Raw genomic sequence first — 15,238 nt, forward strand, 5'->3', positions numbered from 1 at the left:
AACCATAAGATTCTCTTAAAGAATATCAAACAAAACCGTGCACTGCAAAGAGTTTGTGAAACACCATGTATACCTGATGGTTATTTGCTCTAGGGATTCTACAAGTGTAGGGGAAAGGCCAGCTGAGAACATAACATCTAAGAGACCACGAACATGCGATTCCATTGCAGACCCCATGGCTTTTGCAATGCTTCCAACACAAGCCAAAGCCTCAAGTGAGGGTCTACCACGACGTGGAGCAATCTGAAGATTAAGATTTGATAACTTTCATGAACCATTAGATGACCTAACAATGTCTATATGCTACGAGGAATGATAACTCGATGAAAGGGCAGAAAAATACTAGCAAATTAGTTGGTGACATACTGCATCACGTAAGTGATTTGTAATAGTCGGCAAATAGTGGATGAGTTCCCCATCTAAAGCTCCAGCCATCTCACCAAGGGCAATGAACCCACTGGCACGCTCAGCTGGTGTTCTAAGAACTGTGAGAATATGATTCATGCATATCTACAAGAAGTTGCACACACACATCTTACGAGTTACTGACAAATAAGCTCCAAAAGAACTTGATAAGCAGCCAAGCTAAGACATCATTGCACATAAGTAGGCAAAATTAACTAACCGTTAAATAGTTTAACACAAATCTATCGCGTAAAAAATGAGCGATTCGAGGTAGCAATGAAGTTATGCTCAAGCGTACAAGACGATCCCGGTGTTCTAGGTATCTAAGAACAATATCAGCAACTTCTCTATATCTTGACATCATGAATTCACCAGTATTCCTATCAAAATGGAGTACATGTACAAGTCAACAGTTGTAACCTAAGTCTATATATAGAAAAGCCTACTAAAATTCATAAGTCCCAAAATATGTAAATAAATAAATAGTTAAATAAAATAATTCAGGGTAGCAAAAATTTTACAACTCATATAAGAAGTCCCAAATTTGTACTTCAAGTTTCTAAACAAAACAAGAAAAGGAGAAAATTTTAATATGCTATTGATCACTTGGACATTTTAAGGATTTCAGCATTTATAGGGAACATATTGCTTCGATAATCCAACTCTTTTTTCCAATTAGTTTCTCATGAGGAAGAGAAGAGGTATTGGTAGAGGGAAGGAACCCTTCACTACCAATTTTCAGAAAGACATAAGGTGCCATTGAGAGAGATTGAGGTGAAAGTGCCTTGAGATGGTTCAAGGCACATTCCCTTAACCACTTCAGAAAAAACTTGATCGACTGTTATCAAAAAATGAAAGATCATTTGCAAACAGTGCTTATAAAAGCAAGAATAAAGATAAAATTAATCAGTTGGGTAACAATTTCTTTTCATTGACTGATCAAAATGAAAGACATTTACAACATAGCTAACAAAAGCAAAATAACAATTTTCTTTTCATTTTTTTTCAATTGGGTGTCAAAGTTCGTTAAGAAAATATTTCATAATGGGATGAAATATCTATTAAAAAAGGTAAGGAACCCTCGATCCAAATTTTAAATTTGGATAAGAAAACTGGGGACAAGTCATAAGCCTATTTAAAACATATGAATGTGTACGGCTCAGGACCTGGAATTCCCACCTCACGTGCCATAAACAAACACCTCGAATGTTTTTTTAAAATTATTCACCAATAAATAAAAGAAAATAGTAAGATACTATATGAAAAAATCAAGACGTTACACATTACCCTTCCACTAAAGAGATACTAAGGAAGAACAAAACTAACATAATTCATGCATCCAAAATCATACCATCTATACTAACCTCAAAAGCTCGCCAACTGCAAGTAAGGAACCATGTATACTGTGAACAGGAGCATTTCTACCTAACCCATCTTGTGTGGCTTCAAACATTCGATAATACCTACAAGATGAAAGAAAAACATATACAATTTCCTTAATCAGGTGGAGTATCAGGGAAGAGACCACATTCGGATACAAAGATGCTAGCAAGTTAGCTATATAAACAGGTTAGACACCCAAAGGAGCCAATAAAAACAAAGATAATTACAGGATTCTTTAGTCATAGACACCCAAGGGAACCAATAAAATGAGTTTTTTTTAACAAACCAAGCCTTCCTGGAGGAAAGATGAAACAGAACAAATACAACAGGGACATACAAAAACTGCAAAAGGAGTCCAAAGGCTAACTATACAAGAAAATACAATTCAAAATTAAAAAATAAAAATAAAAAACCTGAAGGATGAGAACAAAACTCCTTATTAACCTGAAGGATGAGAGGTCATTATCCCTTTCTCTCTCTTTGCAGGTTTCAGAAGTTGAAAAGGCTCTCATTGTTTTTTCCTATTTTTAGCAAGGGTTTGCTGAAGCTTTCTTTGTTATTAAGAGTTTTGAGAAGTGTTACTTGGCACCATGGATAAAGTCTCCCCTGCATGTTTCAAAAGAATTCATAGTTGATACCCTCAAATACATCTCTAGTCTTTCTCCTTCAGATTTGGATGCATACTTAGTTTTCTTGATTCCGAGCTTGTCAAGCTTCGCAAAGTGTGGGAGTCGTTGTTAGAAGAGCACTATAGAAAAGTGTTGGCGATTCAAGCTAGTCGGGAAAGAGAAAAAGTTGAAATTCGAGCCAAATTTTCTCAAGATCTCAATGTCCTTTTTCTAGATGGTAAATTCATTGATGAAGTTGCTGACATGCCCGAAGTTAAAGGCTCTTAAACGTTTCCTTTTGTGTCCTTTCATCTTGATGGATCGTTTTGCTTATAGTTAGCTTGGTCTTATATGCTTGTATTATCTGTACTGCTCCTAGTTGGGTCTATTTTTATCTTTTTTCTTTTCTCTTTTTCTCTCTCCCCTTTGGGAGTTTGTATCTTTGTACTTTTTCTCCGTTTCATATATCAATGAAAAGTTGTTTCTTGTTAAAAAAAAAAAAAACTGATGCCCACACAGAGGCGTGAAACCTAACAAGAGATGGTGTACCATCTCAAGCAACCTATCATGATTCCTAAAAATTTTGTTGTTCATACCCGGCCAGACCCCATATACAAGCAAAAAAAAACCCAGCCTCCCACAGGATCCAACCCTCATAACAAAAGGGAGGATTGCGAATAACCTCCATCATATTAGTACAAACCCCGAATCTGGCCAAACAAACCTAGAACAACTAAAAGAAACAATCACATATAGTTCGAGCGTGCTGACAGTTTCATAACACATGGTTTAGGTCGTCAGCCTCCTTGTTACACAAAACACACCAATACGTAGGGATGTACAAATCAGACTGAGGAACCGACCCGACCAACCCAAACTGACCGAACCAGGATTGATCGGTCGGTTTTTTGCCCCCCAGTCGGTCAAGGTCGATTTTGTGTTTTCAAAACCAACCAATCGGTCGGTTAAAGTAAATCTACCCAAACTGACCAACCAATGTATTTATATATTTAAAAAATATATATCTATGAGTATTTCGTAAACCGCACCAAGCATGTCACATTAATTAGCGTGAATCACACTAATTTCTCGTGATTCATGTTGATTTTACCTTTACCATTTTTTTTTACAGTTTTTTTATAAGAAACCGAGCTTTTCATTAAGACAAATGAAAACCGAGCTGTTTTTTTATTATATATAGTCAAATCTGTTATTAATTACTCTCTCTCTCTCTCTCTCCTCTTCAATTTCTTCATCTTTCCAAAATCCTCCCTCATCTATCTTCACTTCCCTTTCTTTTATTGTTTTGATTTTTCTTTTCTCCCTTCATGGCCACTTGCTCTTCTTTCTCTATTTCTATTCCATATTCCTCTTGTCCTCCTCCATTCTCTTTTCTTATTCTCAACCGTCAACCCCCCGCTGCAACCTAGCCGCTCAGATCTGTAGCAAGCCTACAACCCACCATCTGGATCCACCACAAACCCACCCCCACAGCCTCGCCATTCAGATATGCTGCAAACCCACCCCGACAGACCCCGCCGCTCCGATCTGCAACAAGCCTGCAACCTTCCACCCGGATCTACCACAAATCCACCCCCACAGCCTCACCGTTTAAATATGTTCTGATTTCTCGTGATTCATGTTGATTTAACTTTTACCATTTTTATTGTTTTTTTTATTTTTACATTTATGCGTGGCCTTTATTTTTTTATTTTATATAGTCAAATCTGTTATTAATTACTCTCTCTCTCCTCTTCAATTTCTTTCATTTTTTCAAAATCCTCCCTCATCTATCCTCACTTCCCTTACTTCTATTGTTTTGATTTTTCTTCTTCTCGCCTCATGGCCACCTGCTTTTCTTTCTCTATTTCTATTCCATATTCCTCTTGTCCTCCTTTCTTCTCTTTTCTTATTCTCAACCGTCAACCCCCCGCCGCAACCCAACCGCTCAGATTTGCAGCAAGCCTGCAACCTGCCACCCAGATCCACCATAAACCCACCCCCACAGCCTCACTGTTCAGATCTACTACAAACCCACCCCCCACAGACCCCGCCGCTCAAACCTGTGAAATGTTAAAAAAAAAAAAAAAAAAGTTGGTTTGACGAGAACCAACCGACCGAATGATTGTTTGATCGGTCGGAAAAAGCTTTACTTATTCGGCCAAAAATGGAAACTGATTATATGTCGATCAACGAGAGTTTTGGCTTGAAAACCAACCCGACTGACTGATGTACACCCCTACCAGTACGACCCCACCACAAAGAAGAATAACTTAAGACACACACACAATCAAGTATTCACTCTAAGGAGCAACACATGCCAAATCTAACCTTCCTATGGGATTTCCAACTTCCAAAGCAAGGAAAAGGTGGGACGCTCAAGAACTACAATCCTTCTAACAATTTTTCTTCTTTGATAAGAAACAGAAAAATATATTGATTCAAAAAGGTGTGTACAAACAGACGGAGATGAGATATTCCCCAAGGCCAAGAGATTACCAAAAAAAACAAATAAATAAATAAAATAAAAAATAAATTCCCAATTGGCACAAATTTGCAAAAGATCATAATTACAAAATGCTTTAAAAAGTAAATGTCAAGAAGAATCTTAATCAAGTCCGATAGATTTTCTATACACAACTCCTCCCCATTGAAAATCCTTTAATTCCTTTCATGCCATAATCTCCATAGAATTGCCATCATCGCATTTTTCCACAAAATGCTAGCAAGCTAGTTAAATTGAGATGATGTAGTCATTATAGATTGTTATAGCCTTATAGGCTTTTCTTGTTTAGTTGGTTGTTTTAGTTAATCTGTTAGTTTGTTTTTAGCCTAGCCGTTTAGAGGATTTATTTTCAAGGCCTCCTCCTTCCTCTTCATTATTGTTTAGATTTTCCTACATTCAAAAAAATCTTCTTCTTGGTTACACCAAGTTGGTATCAGAGCACCTTGGTCTTCGGCTCGAAAAGGCAGTGAGGAAAAACCCATCCAATGTGGGGATTCCTCGCTGACAACAAAAAAGCGGAGCAGCACCCTGTCCTCTCCCCACAATCCACAACCAATCGGCTTATGATGGTTGAAGGGGTAGTAGAAAATGTCCAAAGGAATGTGGTGGAGATTCATCAATTTTTGCAAGACGTAATGGCACGGTTGGATAATCTGACATTACAAACACACCAAGAAAGATTGGAGTAAGATTTTCAACAGAGGGAACAAGGAATTAAGATGGGTCAAGATCAAGTGCAACCAGCTCCAAGATTCATTCAACATCAAGTGCAAGATTCATTCAATAAAATCTTCTTCTTGTTTACACCATGAGGTCAAGGATGGGCGAACGAACAAGTCCTCATGAGAGAAAAGAAAGCAACAACTCACCCCAATCCTTCTAACAATTATTTCAAGCCAAATATTCCACAAAGTAGCAAATAAGCAAGAGCTCTCCCCCTCCTCCAATATCTTTATATATATATATATATATATATATATATAGAAGAAACTACAGAGAAATTTCATAATCAAAAGATGAGAACAAAGCATACATAAGAGGAAAAATAAGAACTCGAGGAAACAGTTGTACAACCTATAGAACAGATCTTGTTCAAGTAAGGTCGTTACATAAAAGGAAAAATAAGATAACTCCACTATGCTAACGAGATTACAAAAAGGCTTCTCAGTTAGTAAAGATTTTCACATATAAGATACAAACTCCTCGTTAATAAATGAAAGGGAGCAAAAACATTCAATGAACTCTCAAACGGAAGAAAAACAAAATTAAATTTAAAAAAAAGGGGAAAAGGAACCCATAGAGGGAAAATACAACCCAAATGAACAAGAAATATAATAGACATAAATAGGAAGATAAGCTTTAGATAAATCCATCCTTGAAGCAATTTGAATCGCCACTATTGAAGAACTTGGAAAACACCAAAGCTGAAGAGTACCAAACTAACCATTACAATAAAATGCTAACCATGAATATCCTCTGATGAAATTAAAACCAACCCTTAAGGTCTTAAAAAATCAAGTATGGGAGATAGAAAGACTCCGAACCTTTCAACTTCAGCTAAGAAGGGAAAAAAAAAATAGGCTGCTGATTGGAAAAAGCTTCAGAAACTCTTCAACTCCTCTTCCCTCAATACTATCATGCATAAACAAAAAAGGTAGACCAACTTCTAAAATCCAACTCTTCAAATTCCCTCCAAGACATAAAACCGAAATTATGAAGCCCACAAAGGAAATTACAATGAATGCTTTCATTGGATATCGAGGAGATTTAAAAATCCCTGCTAAATTTTCCAAACTTAATGACTTTTCACTATCCAAAAAATCTCGGCCGCAAATCTTAATGACCTTTCAAATTCTCATTAAAATACTGTTGCAATCAATAAACCATTTGAGATTTTCATTTACCAAAACCTCATCCACTCTCCAACAGAAGCTTTAGCTTTAAATCGAAACTTGTTGATTGTATCCAGAGTAATTCCAACTTCTTCAAAGTATTTAAAAATACTTGGATGGACAGATAAGGGCCCCTTGTCCTTTGCTATTTGCTGCTTATTTGAAGAACTTGGATAGTTTAATGGAAAAATCAGGACAATCTAAATTAAACCCTTAGTCTTGCCTTGTGAAAGACCTTGTCAAAGACCATTTTCTCCAAACGATTACAAAGCTCCTCACTAAAGGCATGCTCTAAATGAACTCTAAATAATCCTCATTTAAAGCAATTGAAGAATTCAGATCACCAGGAGAATCTTTTAAAAGCAATTAAGGCTTCTAAGTGGCTGTCGGGTTTCACTGTTAATTGGGAGAAATCATCCATCAGTGGTGTGAATATTTTGCAGCGGAGAATTCAGCAGGTCGCATCTTCAGTTAATTCAGGTGGCATCTATGCCTTTCCTATACCTTGGCTTACCGCTAGGTGGTTATCCACGATCTGCTGTTTTTTGGAATCCAGTTATATAAAAAATTGCAAAGAAGCTAGATCGTTGGAGGAATTTTCATTTGTCAAAAGGGGTCGTTAACTTTTTTTTCCTTTTTTGAACAAGATACAAACGTTTCATTGAATGTATGAAAAGGAACAAAAATTGTTCAAAGATACAAACTCCCGAAGGAGTGAGAGAGAAATCTAAAAGAAACAAGCTTCCTAGAGAGAGTACTTAAAGCAGATCAAGATAAAAACAGGAGCTGTAAAAGCCACCCAAAACAACATAAAAAATTAGGTGAAAAACTAAAAATCTGAAAGGGATGCTTTAATCTAGAAACAATCCTCCAACGACTTGCAATTTCCTTCAAAAATTCTTGAGACAACGAACCAAAAAGAGGACTCCACTTCTCCTCAACCAAGAAAATTTTCACATGACTCAAAACAAGAAGGATTTTCCTGCTTAGCACCAACAAAGCATAATTGCAGATCATAATAAAATCAAGAATCTGATTTCTTCCACTTCTCTCAAAAAAAGTGTAGCCCCCAAAACTAACTCTTTCTCCAAAGAAACCAACAGAACCGCCAAAGAAAGCAACAAAGATATCATCTCTCAGATAGCCACTGAGCAATACTTTCCTGCAAACCTGCCTCCATGAAATGATCAAATAAAACCTTACTAATGCAACACTGAATAGCAAATATTGGAACATTAAAGACCAACTACTTTGGAACTTTAACTTCAAACCCTACTGCAAGACCAAGGAAACTTTCCATCAAAGACATCTGCTACAAAAAAGTTGCTTGTGAACCCCGAAGAACGAACCATCAAGGAGAACAATGAAGGGGACGAGAGTGATCCCAGCCGCAAAATATGGAGGAATTGGCATCGCCTCTGAAGGCAAATCTACGCCCTTCCTTGGTTTAGATCAGAAGGGATGGCAAACAATTCATTGTTCAATCCAAAGAGATTAGTAAGTGAAAGAGACGAAAAGAAACAAATAAAATAGAAGAATTAAATAATTAAAAAGAAAAAAAAACAAAAAGAAACCTTCGAGTGAGGGTGAAAGTCGAAGGAGGAGGTAGTAGCGGCGACACAGAGACGGCGGCGACAGCAGCAACAAGAGGTGGGTGAGTGAGGGTGAAAGTCGAGAGGTAGAGAAAATGAGAAATTAGGGTTTAGGAAATTTTCTTTACTTTTTAAACGTATTTACAAAAAAAAAATTAAAAATTAAAAAAAATAAGACAGATCGCCTCACTTCAACGTGGCGATCGCCTTGCATCAGGCGAGAGGCGCGCCAAGGCAAGCAACCAGTTGAAGGCGCTCACCTGGGCACCTTGCAAGGCGCACTGGGGTGAAATCGCCTCGCCTCTCGCCTTTGGCGAGCACCCAGGTGTGCCTCGAAATCACTGATTCAAATGGAAAGAATCAACTGTCGTTAAGGCTTCCACTTCCTTAGGAAATTTCGAAGGAAACTTCCTTCTTGAATAAAAAAAGCGTTAGGGAGGAATAAAGTTTCTCCTTGGCAATTTATCCCGGTCAAAATTATGGTTGCACCCACCTACCACAATGGAATCTGAGAGTGCCTTTTCCTCTTTCAAAAATTTCTGCAAAAGATTCGGAACAAGATTAGGGTTAGCCACAACTACCGCACAACTTAATGGGGTTGTCGTTTCCTTTTTCGAAAATTCCTCCAAAGTATTGGAAGTTGTTTCAAAATTAATGGCTCCTTTTTCGTACCCTCTTCCTTCTTAAAAGTTGTCTCACTTTCAACTTATCCACCAAAATTTCATGAAAACTCTTTAGATCCAACGACTTTTAAGATTCACCAATCAAAATCTTCATGAGATAATTGACTGTTTTAAACAAGGGGTCCACAAGAACCACAAAAATTCCAGATTTCGAATGAATATCAATAGAGGTTGGAAGAAAACCACATGTGTTCAACTCCACTTGAATCAGGGCCTTTGAGCAATCCAGAATATTTAGAGTGTTTGATGAGATCTTTAATTCGCCAAGTTGAACACCAATGGCTTGAAAACAATGCTTGTTCCAAGAGGTAAATCACAAATTTTAAACCCAACCTCCATAACAAACCGATACTTCATTTCTACTATGATCTTCGAAGCTAAACTTTTCTAGCTTCATGTGAAAGCCATCTAATTATCTCCCTTTGCCATTGAGCCAATTAGAATTTAGGATTTTACCATCTTCAAATCTTAATAAAGCCTTATCAGCAAAAAAGGGATTAACTTGACAGTCTTTGAGAGAATTTTTCTTTTAAAACGTCTGCTATTTTTATCCAATTATCATGTGCTCAAAGTCTTGTGACTACCATGACATTTTCTCAATCCATCTCTAACACTTCAGACTCTTTTCTAACCCAATAGTGCTTCAAAACCTCAAAATGCTTCAAGTCCCCTTTTGTTTCAAAGGTTTTGACATCTTTCCCACTAAACATGACTTCCCTTACATCTCTGAAATCTCTACAGTTCTTTAAGAACCTCGGCAAAAGAATGCTCTATCTTCCCAAATTTGTTTACCCTTGAAACCTTCCAACATCCTTGAATCCTCCTTCCCTCTAGCTGCTACTTTTGCTCGTTCTAGACCATCCTTAACCATATTCCAAAACCTAAGTCATCCTCTTTTTCTAGATCCAGCAGCAATGGCAATCCTTTTCCTTGCACCAGTTGGCAACAAAACCATCAAAACGACATGCCATCTTGCATCATACTCGGCTTTTTGAATCTTACACACACCAAAATCATCTCTTTTTTAATGAGAAAAGAAAAAATGCATCAGCAACTGCATCAACTAAACCAATTGAACCTCAAATCAGGCTAACTGCGAAATTTCAATGGCAAAACCTCTTTGTGACTAGTATGTTCCACATAAAGCCAGTCATCTAACCTTAATCGAAAATATGATTTCTCTACCCAACGACTATTTAATTCCATGATACAAGACCTCTCTGGGGACTTTGATCTAAGCTGAATTGATGCTAAAATTGAACTCTGGACAAAAAATTTCTAGAAAGACTCACGCAAAAACGTGAAGGAGAGAAGAGAGAGGAGAGTTCGAAAATCAGTGCTAGTGGTGGTTAGTGGTGATGATGATGACACCAAAGAAGAAGAAGAATTGGAAAAGGAAGATTGTGAGGACGTCCAAGATGAAAGAGAATTTAGATTTAGATGAGGACGATGATCTTTGATCACTTATATTTACTTTTGTTCTATTCCAGATCTAGTATTTCTTAATATTGTTTGTCTTTATTTGGAGCTAAACTTATAGAATTTGGTTTTTTTATGTATCTTATTGACATTTACTATGGCACTATTTTGGTATTGATTTTTTAAAGGTTTACTATATAAATTTATGCAATATATAATTTTTATTTATTTATTAAGGTGAGCCTCGCTTCACTCGGGCGTCACCTTTGTATTGCCTCTCGCCTCAAGGCGATCAAAGGGCTTGTCGCCTTGCGGTGCTCCTTGCACCTCGAAAACACTTTTCGAATCACAGTAAATCTGACCTTTTATGGGTTAATGGCCTCAAAGCTATGCTATACGAGATTCGGTTGGAAAGAAATCAAAGGATATTTGAAGAAAAACGAAGAGTGGCTGTGGATTGTTTCAATATGGTCAAAGTCAAAGCTTCACACTAGTGTGCTCTATCCAACTTTTTTGAAGATTAACCGCCTAGCATGATATGTCTTAATTGGGAAGATTTTGGTCAAAAGTTGTAATTGTTCTTGCCTTTATTTTGCTTTTTGTTTCTTCTTTAATTTCTCTTGATTTCCTTCTCACTCCCATGGGAATTTGTATCTTTGGAAAATTATAGTTCCTTATCATAAATTCAATGAAAAGTTTGTTTCTTGTTAAAAAAAATATTTCATTGATAAGATGAAATTACAAAAGAGGGAGAAAATCCGTCCCAAGGAATTGTGGAAAATATTTCCATTGGGATTTAAGATAAGTAAGGCTATAGTAGTAAAATGCAGCAAATTTACACCTTGTGAGAGCCAAAAATTTACTTCTAGTTTTTTCAAAAATTCATGGAACATCTACATCATCAAGTCTGATATTATGGCAATATTCCACAATTTTTCAGAAAGGAAGTCATCAATACTAACCATCATGGGTGGCTTACTGGTCCAAAGAGGCTAGGGTTAATTAAGAGGGAATGGGTTCAAACCTCATGATGGCCACCTACCTTAAGAATTAGTAATTCCTATATATTTCCCGACACCAAATGTTGTAGGGTCAGGCGATTGCCCCGTGAGACCAGTCAAGGTGCGCGTAAGCTGGCCAGGATACTCACGGATATCAAAAAAAAAAAGATCATGAATACTACTCTCAGCAAATCTTATTTAATTATCCTGAAAGAGAAAAAGATGCTGAAATAGCTCATGGTTACCACCATCTGAGCCTTATCCCATGTGACTACAAAATTTTGGCTAGAGTTTTATCATAAAGGTTAAATCATGATTCCCACACTATTACAAAGTACCAATTAACTTTGTCAAAGGGAGACCGATCCGTAATGCTTCCCTCATAGCCAATGAGTCCACTGGCAACTGATGATTGGAGAACTACAACAGAGATGGGGTGACTAGATTTTGGGAAGTGTTTTCCCTTTCTTTTTGTATGTTTAATCACATCAATGAAATAGAAGTTTCCCAATTTGGAAAAAGAGAGATAATATCCATATTTAAAATAAATAAAGTCAAATATTTTCAAAACTAATCCTTAAACTCTAAAGCAACAAACCAAACATGTATTTCATTCTCAAACTTCTAAAACTTATTCATGCATTTCAAACACAAATATCTAAATTATAGCAATTATATTCTTTCACCCAAACACAATCGTCTTTCAAAAGTTTTTCATTCCTGCCTCACATTATCTAGCCTCCAATGTTGATGTCTATCTCAAACATCCACTAGAGAATTTCCTTTACCTCCCTCCATTCTTCATCTTCTATTTTTCGGGCCTCATCTAGTGTGATTACAGGGTATTCCTTCAAAGAAAATATAGGTTATTCTTTAAACATTGGAATGATCTGAGTATTTATAATTTAGTTGCAAAAAAAAGGTTATTTTATCTCTTCAGCCAAATTAGTGTAGGAGTATTATACTATACCGTGGGCTTTCCTAAGAAATATGTCTCTTTTGTTGGGATACTTTTAGGAATATAGAAAACACAAAAGGATATTTTGAAACAGTGAAATTGTTGCTTTCCAATGGGTCATTTCGTTGGGGAGGAATGATAGAGTTTTAACAAATATCACAATATTGAAGATGCTTAGGATAGAGTTAAGTTATTTGCTAATTGTTAGTCTAAAATATGAAGCCTTTAGATTTTAGAGCACGTCGTTTGCCCCATTGTCTTCTAGATTAGCAAATGTTTAGTATGCTAGTTTTCCTCGAGAAAATTATTTATCTTCTTACCTCATATTCTTTAACTTCTTATACTTATTTATACTATGTTAAGTTTTTAACACTCATTTCTCAATCAAGGAAAAAATTAACAAAACATTAATAATCTATAACTGACCATTGCACACGCCAACGTGTCTCACGCTTCTCAATAACACGAAGACAAGCTCGCAATGCCTCCACAGCCCGCTCCCGAACAGCCAGTTGTGGATCCCTCAAAGCAACCCAAATGGCATCAACAAACTCTGGTACATGCACGTTGAATACTGTTGAAGCATTTTCTGCCATTTCCTACAGAAGTTTTCAAGGAAAAAGAATTTGTGAGTTTATTGGTTCACATGACCAAAATCTAAAATGACATTTTTCTAAATTATCAAAACTAAAACTCTTCTTCATTTTTTATCGCATAAACATCAGAACCACATCTATATATAAAACAATCTCTTAGTATCTAACAATTCCAACCAGGAAAAAAAATATATACATGCATTAAAGTTCATAAATAGATCCAATTATAAGGTTAATAATCAAATTTTACTAAAATAAAAATGTTGAATTTACCTTCAGAATTAAGACAGCAGCAAAGCGACGATACTCAACCCTTTCCCCACGCAACCAGTCCAAAGCAACTTTTACCTGAGAAAAGAAGATAATCCAGGTATCCAGCACTTACTTTTTCCAACCAAATGCATTAAATATCGACAAATTGACACAAACCTGACGTTTTTTGTTTAGCAAGATACTAACTTTTCATTGATGAAAGACACAAACCTGACGTTCAACTTCATCTGCAGTCATTGCTCCACCTGCTCTAGCTAGATGACCCAAAACTCGGCTAGCAAGGACCAAAATTTCAGGATCACGCTTCAACTCAAATACATTCCTAATATAATTAGAAAACTTTGAAACCTTCGAAGCATTTTCACCAAGAGCCACATCAATCAACTCATCAATAGCTCTTAAAGCCCCCAAATTTTCAGCCACATCGTTACTTTCTAAGAGAATAGAAATACGATCATATAATTGATCCATGAACCGAGAAAATGCTTCTCCATTAAGATCACGAGCTGCTTCTTCGATGTGTTTCTTTAACGCTAATGAAGCCCCTTCCTATAAGAAGATGATATTTAAACCAAGAAACATCCAAAAGATAACAATGAATAAGTTAGGAAATAGTCCATCGTTTGGTATAACAGTTAAATAATTTATAGTTGAAAGCGCCGAATGACAAAATTGTCAATGACCTTAAAGCAATATATTCAGAAGAACAAACAAATGCCAAAAAACTACAAATTAATGACTGAACTATGTTCTCAAATTAAATCATAATGCCAATCATGAACTGAAGAATACTCAAATATCCATTCCAATGTCTAAATTGGCGTCCTCTTCAGAGTTCAGAACGATACTTACACTTGATGCCACTTAAGCCCACGTCTACCGTCCACTTTACTTCTGCCCCTGATTGATAACCAAATAAAAAAAAAAAAAAAAAACCCAATACAATACGCAAATTGTACTATCTACTAATCTCCTCCCTCCAGCTACCTTAAGTTCAAATCCATGTAAAACTTTCTCCACCGAACTCAGCAAAGCACAAAACAGAGCTCGAGAGCAAGAAACGCAACTTACAAAAACAAAATCAAATCACTTATTGTCAATTCTCACTCGAAACCCCAGAAAATTGCACATTTTCAGCTCTCTTAAAAGGGTGGTTATGTCAAGTCTGGAAACAAAAACACAACAAACAGAGAAGAAACAACAGGGAACACACCTTGGGATGACCACGAGTGCAGAGGTCGGAGAGGATGCGATTGAGCGAGTCGAAGTTGCCTCCGGTGGAGGCAGCGGAGGAGGACCGGAGCGACTGGCCTGAGGTTGCCATCAGGCCCCAAAAACCCTAAACCCCAGAACAGACTTTTTCCAACTATAACCTAACTAGCTCATCCTCCCTTTTGGAGCCCTAAATCTTCAGAATCATGAAACTCAGCATCTCTGTGAGAGCTTCCTCTTGAGCGTGGTTATCAAATCAAAGCCTCTGCTAATTTCTCCGCTCGCATGGTACCCGCGTTCTACCACTCTGCAAACCTTGGATTATTAGTGGGAAAATGACTCATATAACCCTTCCAGGTTTCTTTTTGCTCAAATAACCCTACCCTCTAAAATTGTTTTCAATCACCTACTTTATTATTTGAATTAATTTAAAAAACAATAAAATTACATTTGTACTCCTGAAGTCAAAAAACCAACCGTTGGTCTTTTCCCCTCTTTCTTTTCCCGTTCGTTTTCCTTCGTCTTCTTCTTCTTATCCTTTTCGTTTCCCTCCATTTCCTTCAACACAGAAAGCTTCGATTAGACGTTCCATTTCGTTTTGAAAGTAACGTGGACATTGAAGGTTCGATTTCATTTCGTTTATTTCTTGTTTTCCTTTTCGATTTCGTTATTTTCCATCTTAAATTTTTAGGGGTTTTAGTTTCCGACGA

The 15,238-nt window shown here is 36.7% G+C and overlaps 1 protein-coding gene across 1 annotated transcript in view; it reads right to left on the reverse strand.

The window, feature by feature from the left end:
- TOR (target of rapamycin) overlaps nucleotides 1-14,850 on the reverse strand; it is a 90,819-nt gene extending 75,969 nt beyond the window's left edge. Inside the window, exons 1-8 of the mRNA XM_022293108.2 lie at nucleotides 14,530-14,850; nucleotides 13,527-13,865; nucleotides 13,317-13,391; nucleotides 12,874-13,046; nucleotides 1,770-1,868; nucleotides 626-785; nucleotides 367-510; nucleotides 74-243 (exon numbers count right to left, since the gene is read on the reverse strand). Of these exons, the coding sequence (XP_022148800.1) occupies nucleotides 74-243; nucleotides 367-510; nucleotides 626-785; nucleotides 1,770-1,868; nucleotides 12,874-13,046; nucleotides 13,317-13,391; nucleotides 13,527-13,865; nucleotides 14,530-14,640 (1,271 nt within the window). The 5' untranslated portion in view covers nucleotides 14,641-14,850. The remainder of the gene's footprint in view (nucleotides 1-73; nucleotides 244-366; nucleotides 511-625; nucleotides 786-1,769; nucleotides 1,869-12,873; nucleotides 13,047-13,316; nucleotides 13,392-13,526; nucleotides 13,866-14,529) is intronic.
- Between the last annotated feature and the right edge of the window lie 388 nt (nucleotides 14,851-15,238).

The sequence above is a fragment of the Momordica charantia genome (assembly GCF_013281855.1).
Source record: "Momordica charantia cultivar OHB3-1 chromosome 4 unlocalized genomic scaffold, Mcharantia_2.0 BLBB01000004.1, whole genome shotgun sequence".
NCBI classification, from domain to species: Eukaryota; Viridiplantae; Streptophyta; class Magnoliopsida; order Cucurbitales; family Cucurbitaceae; genus Momordica; species Momordica charantia.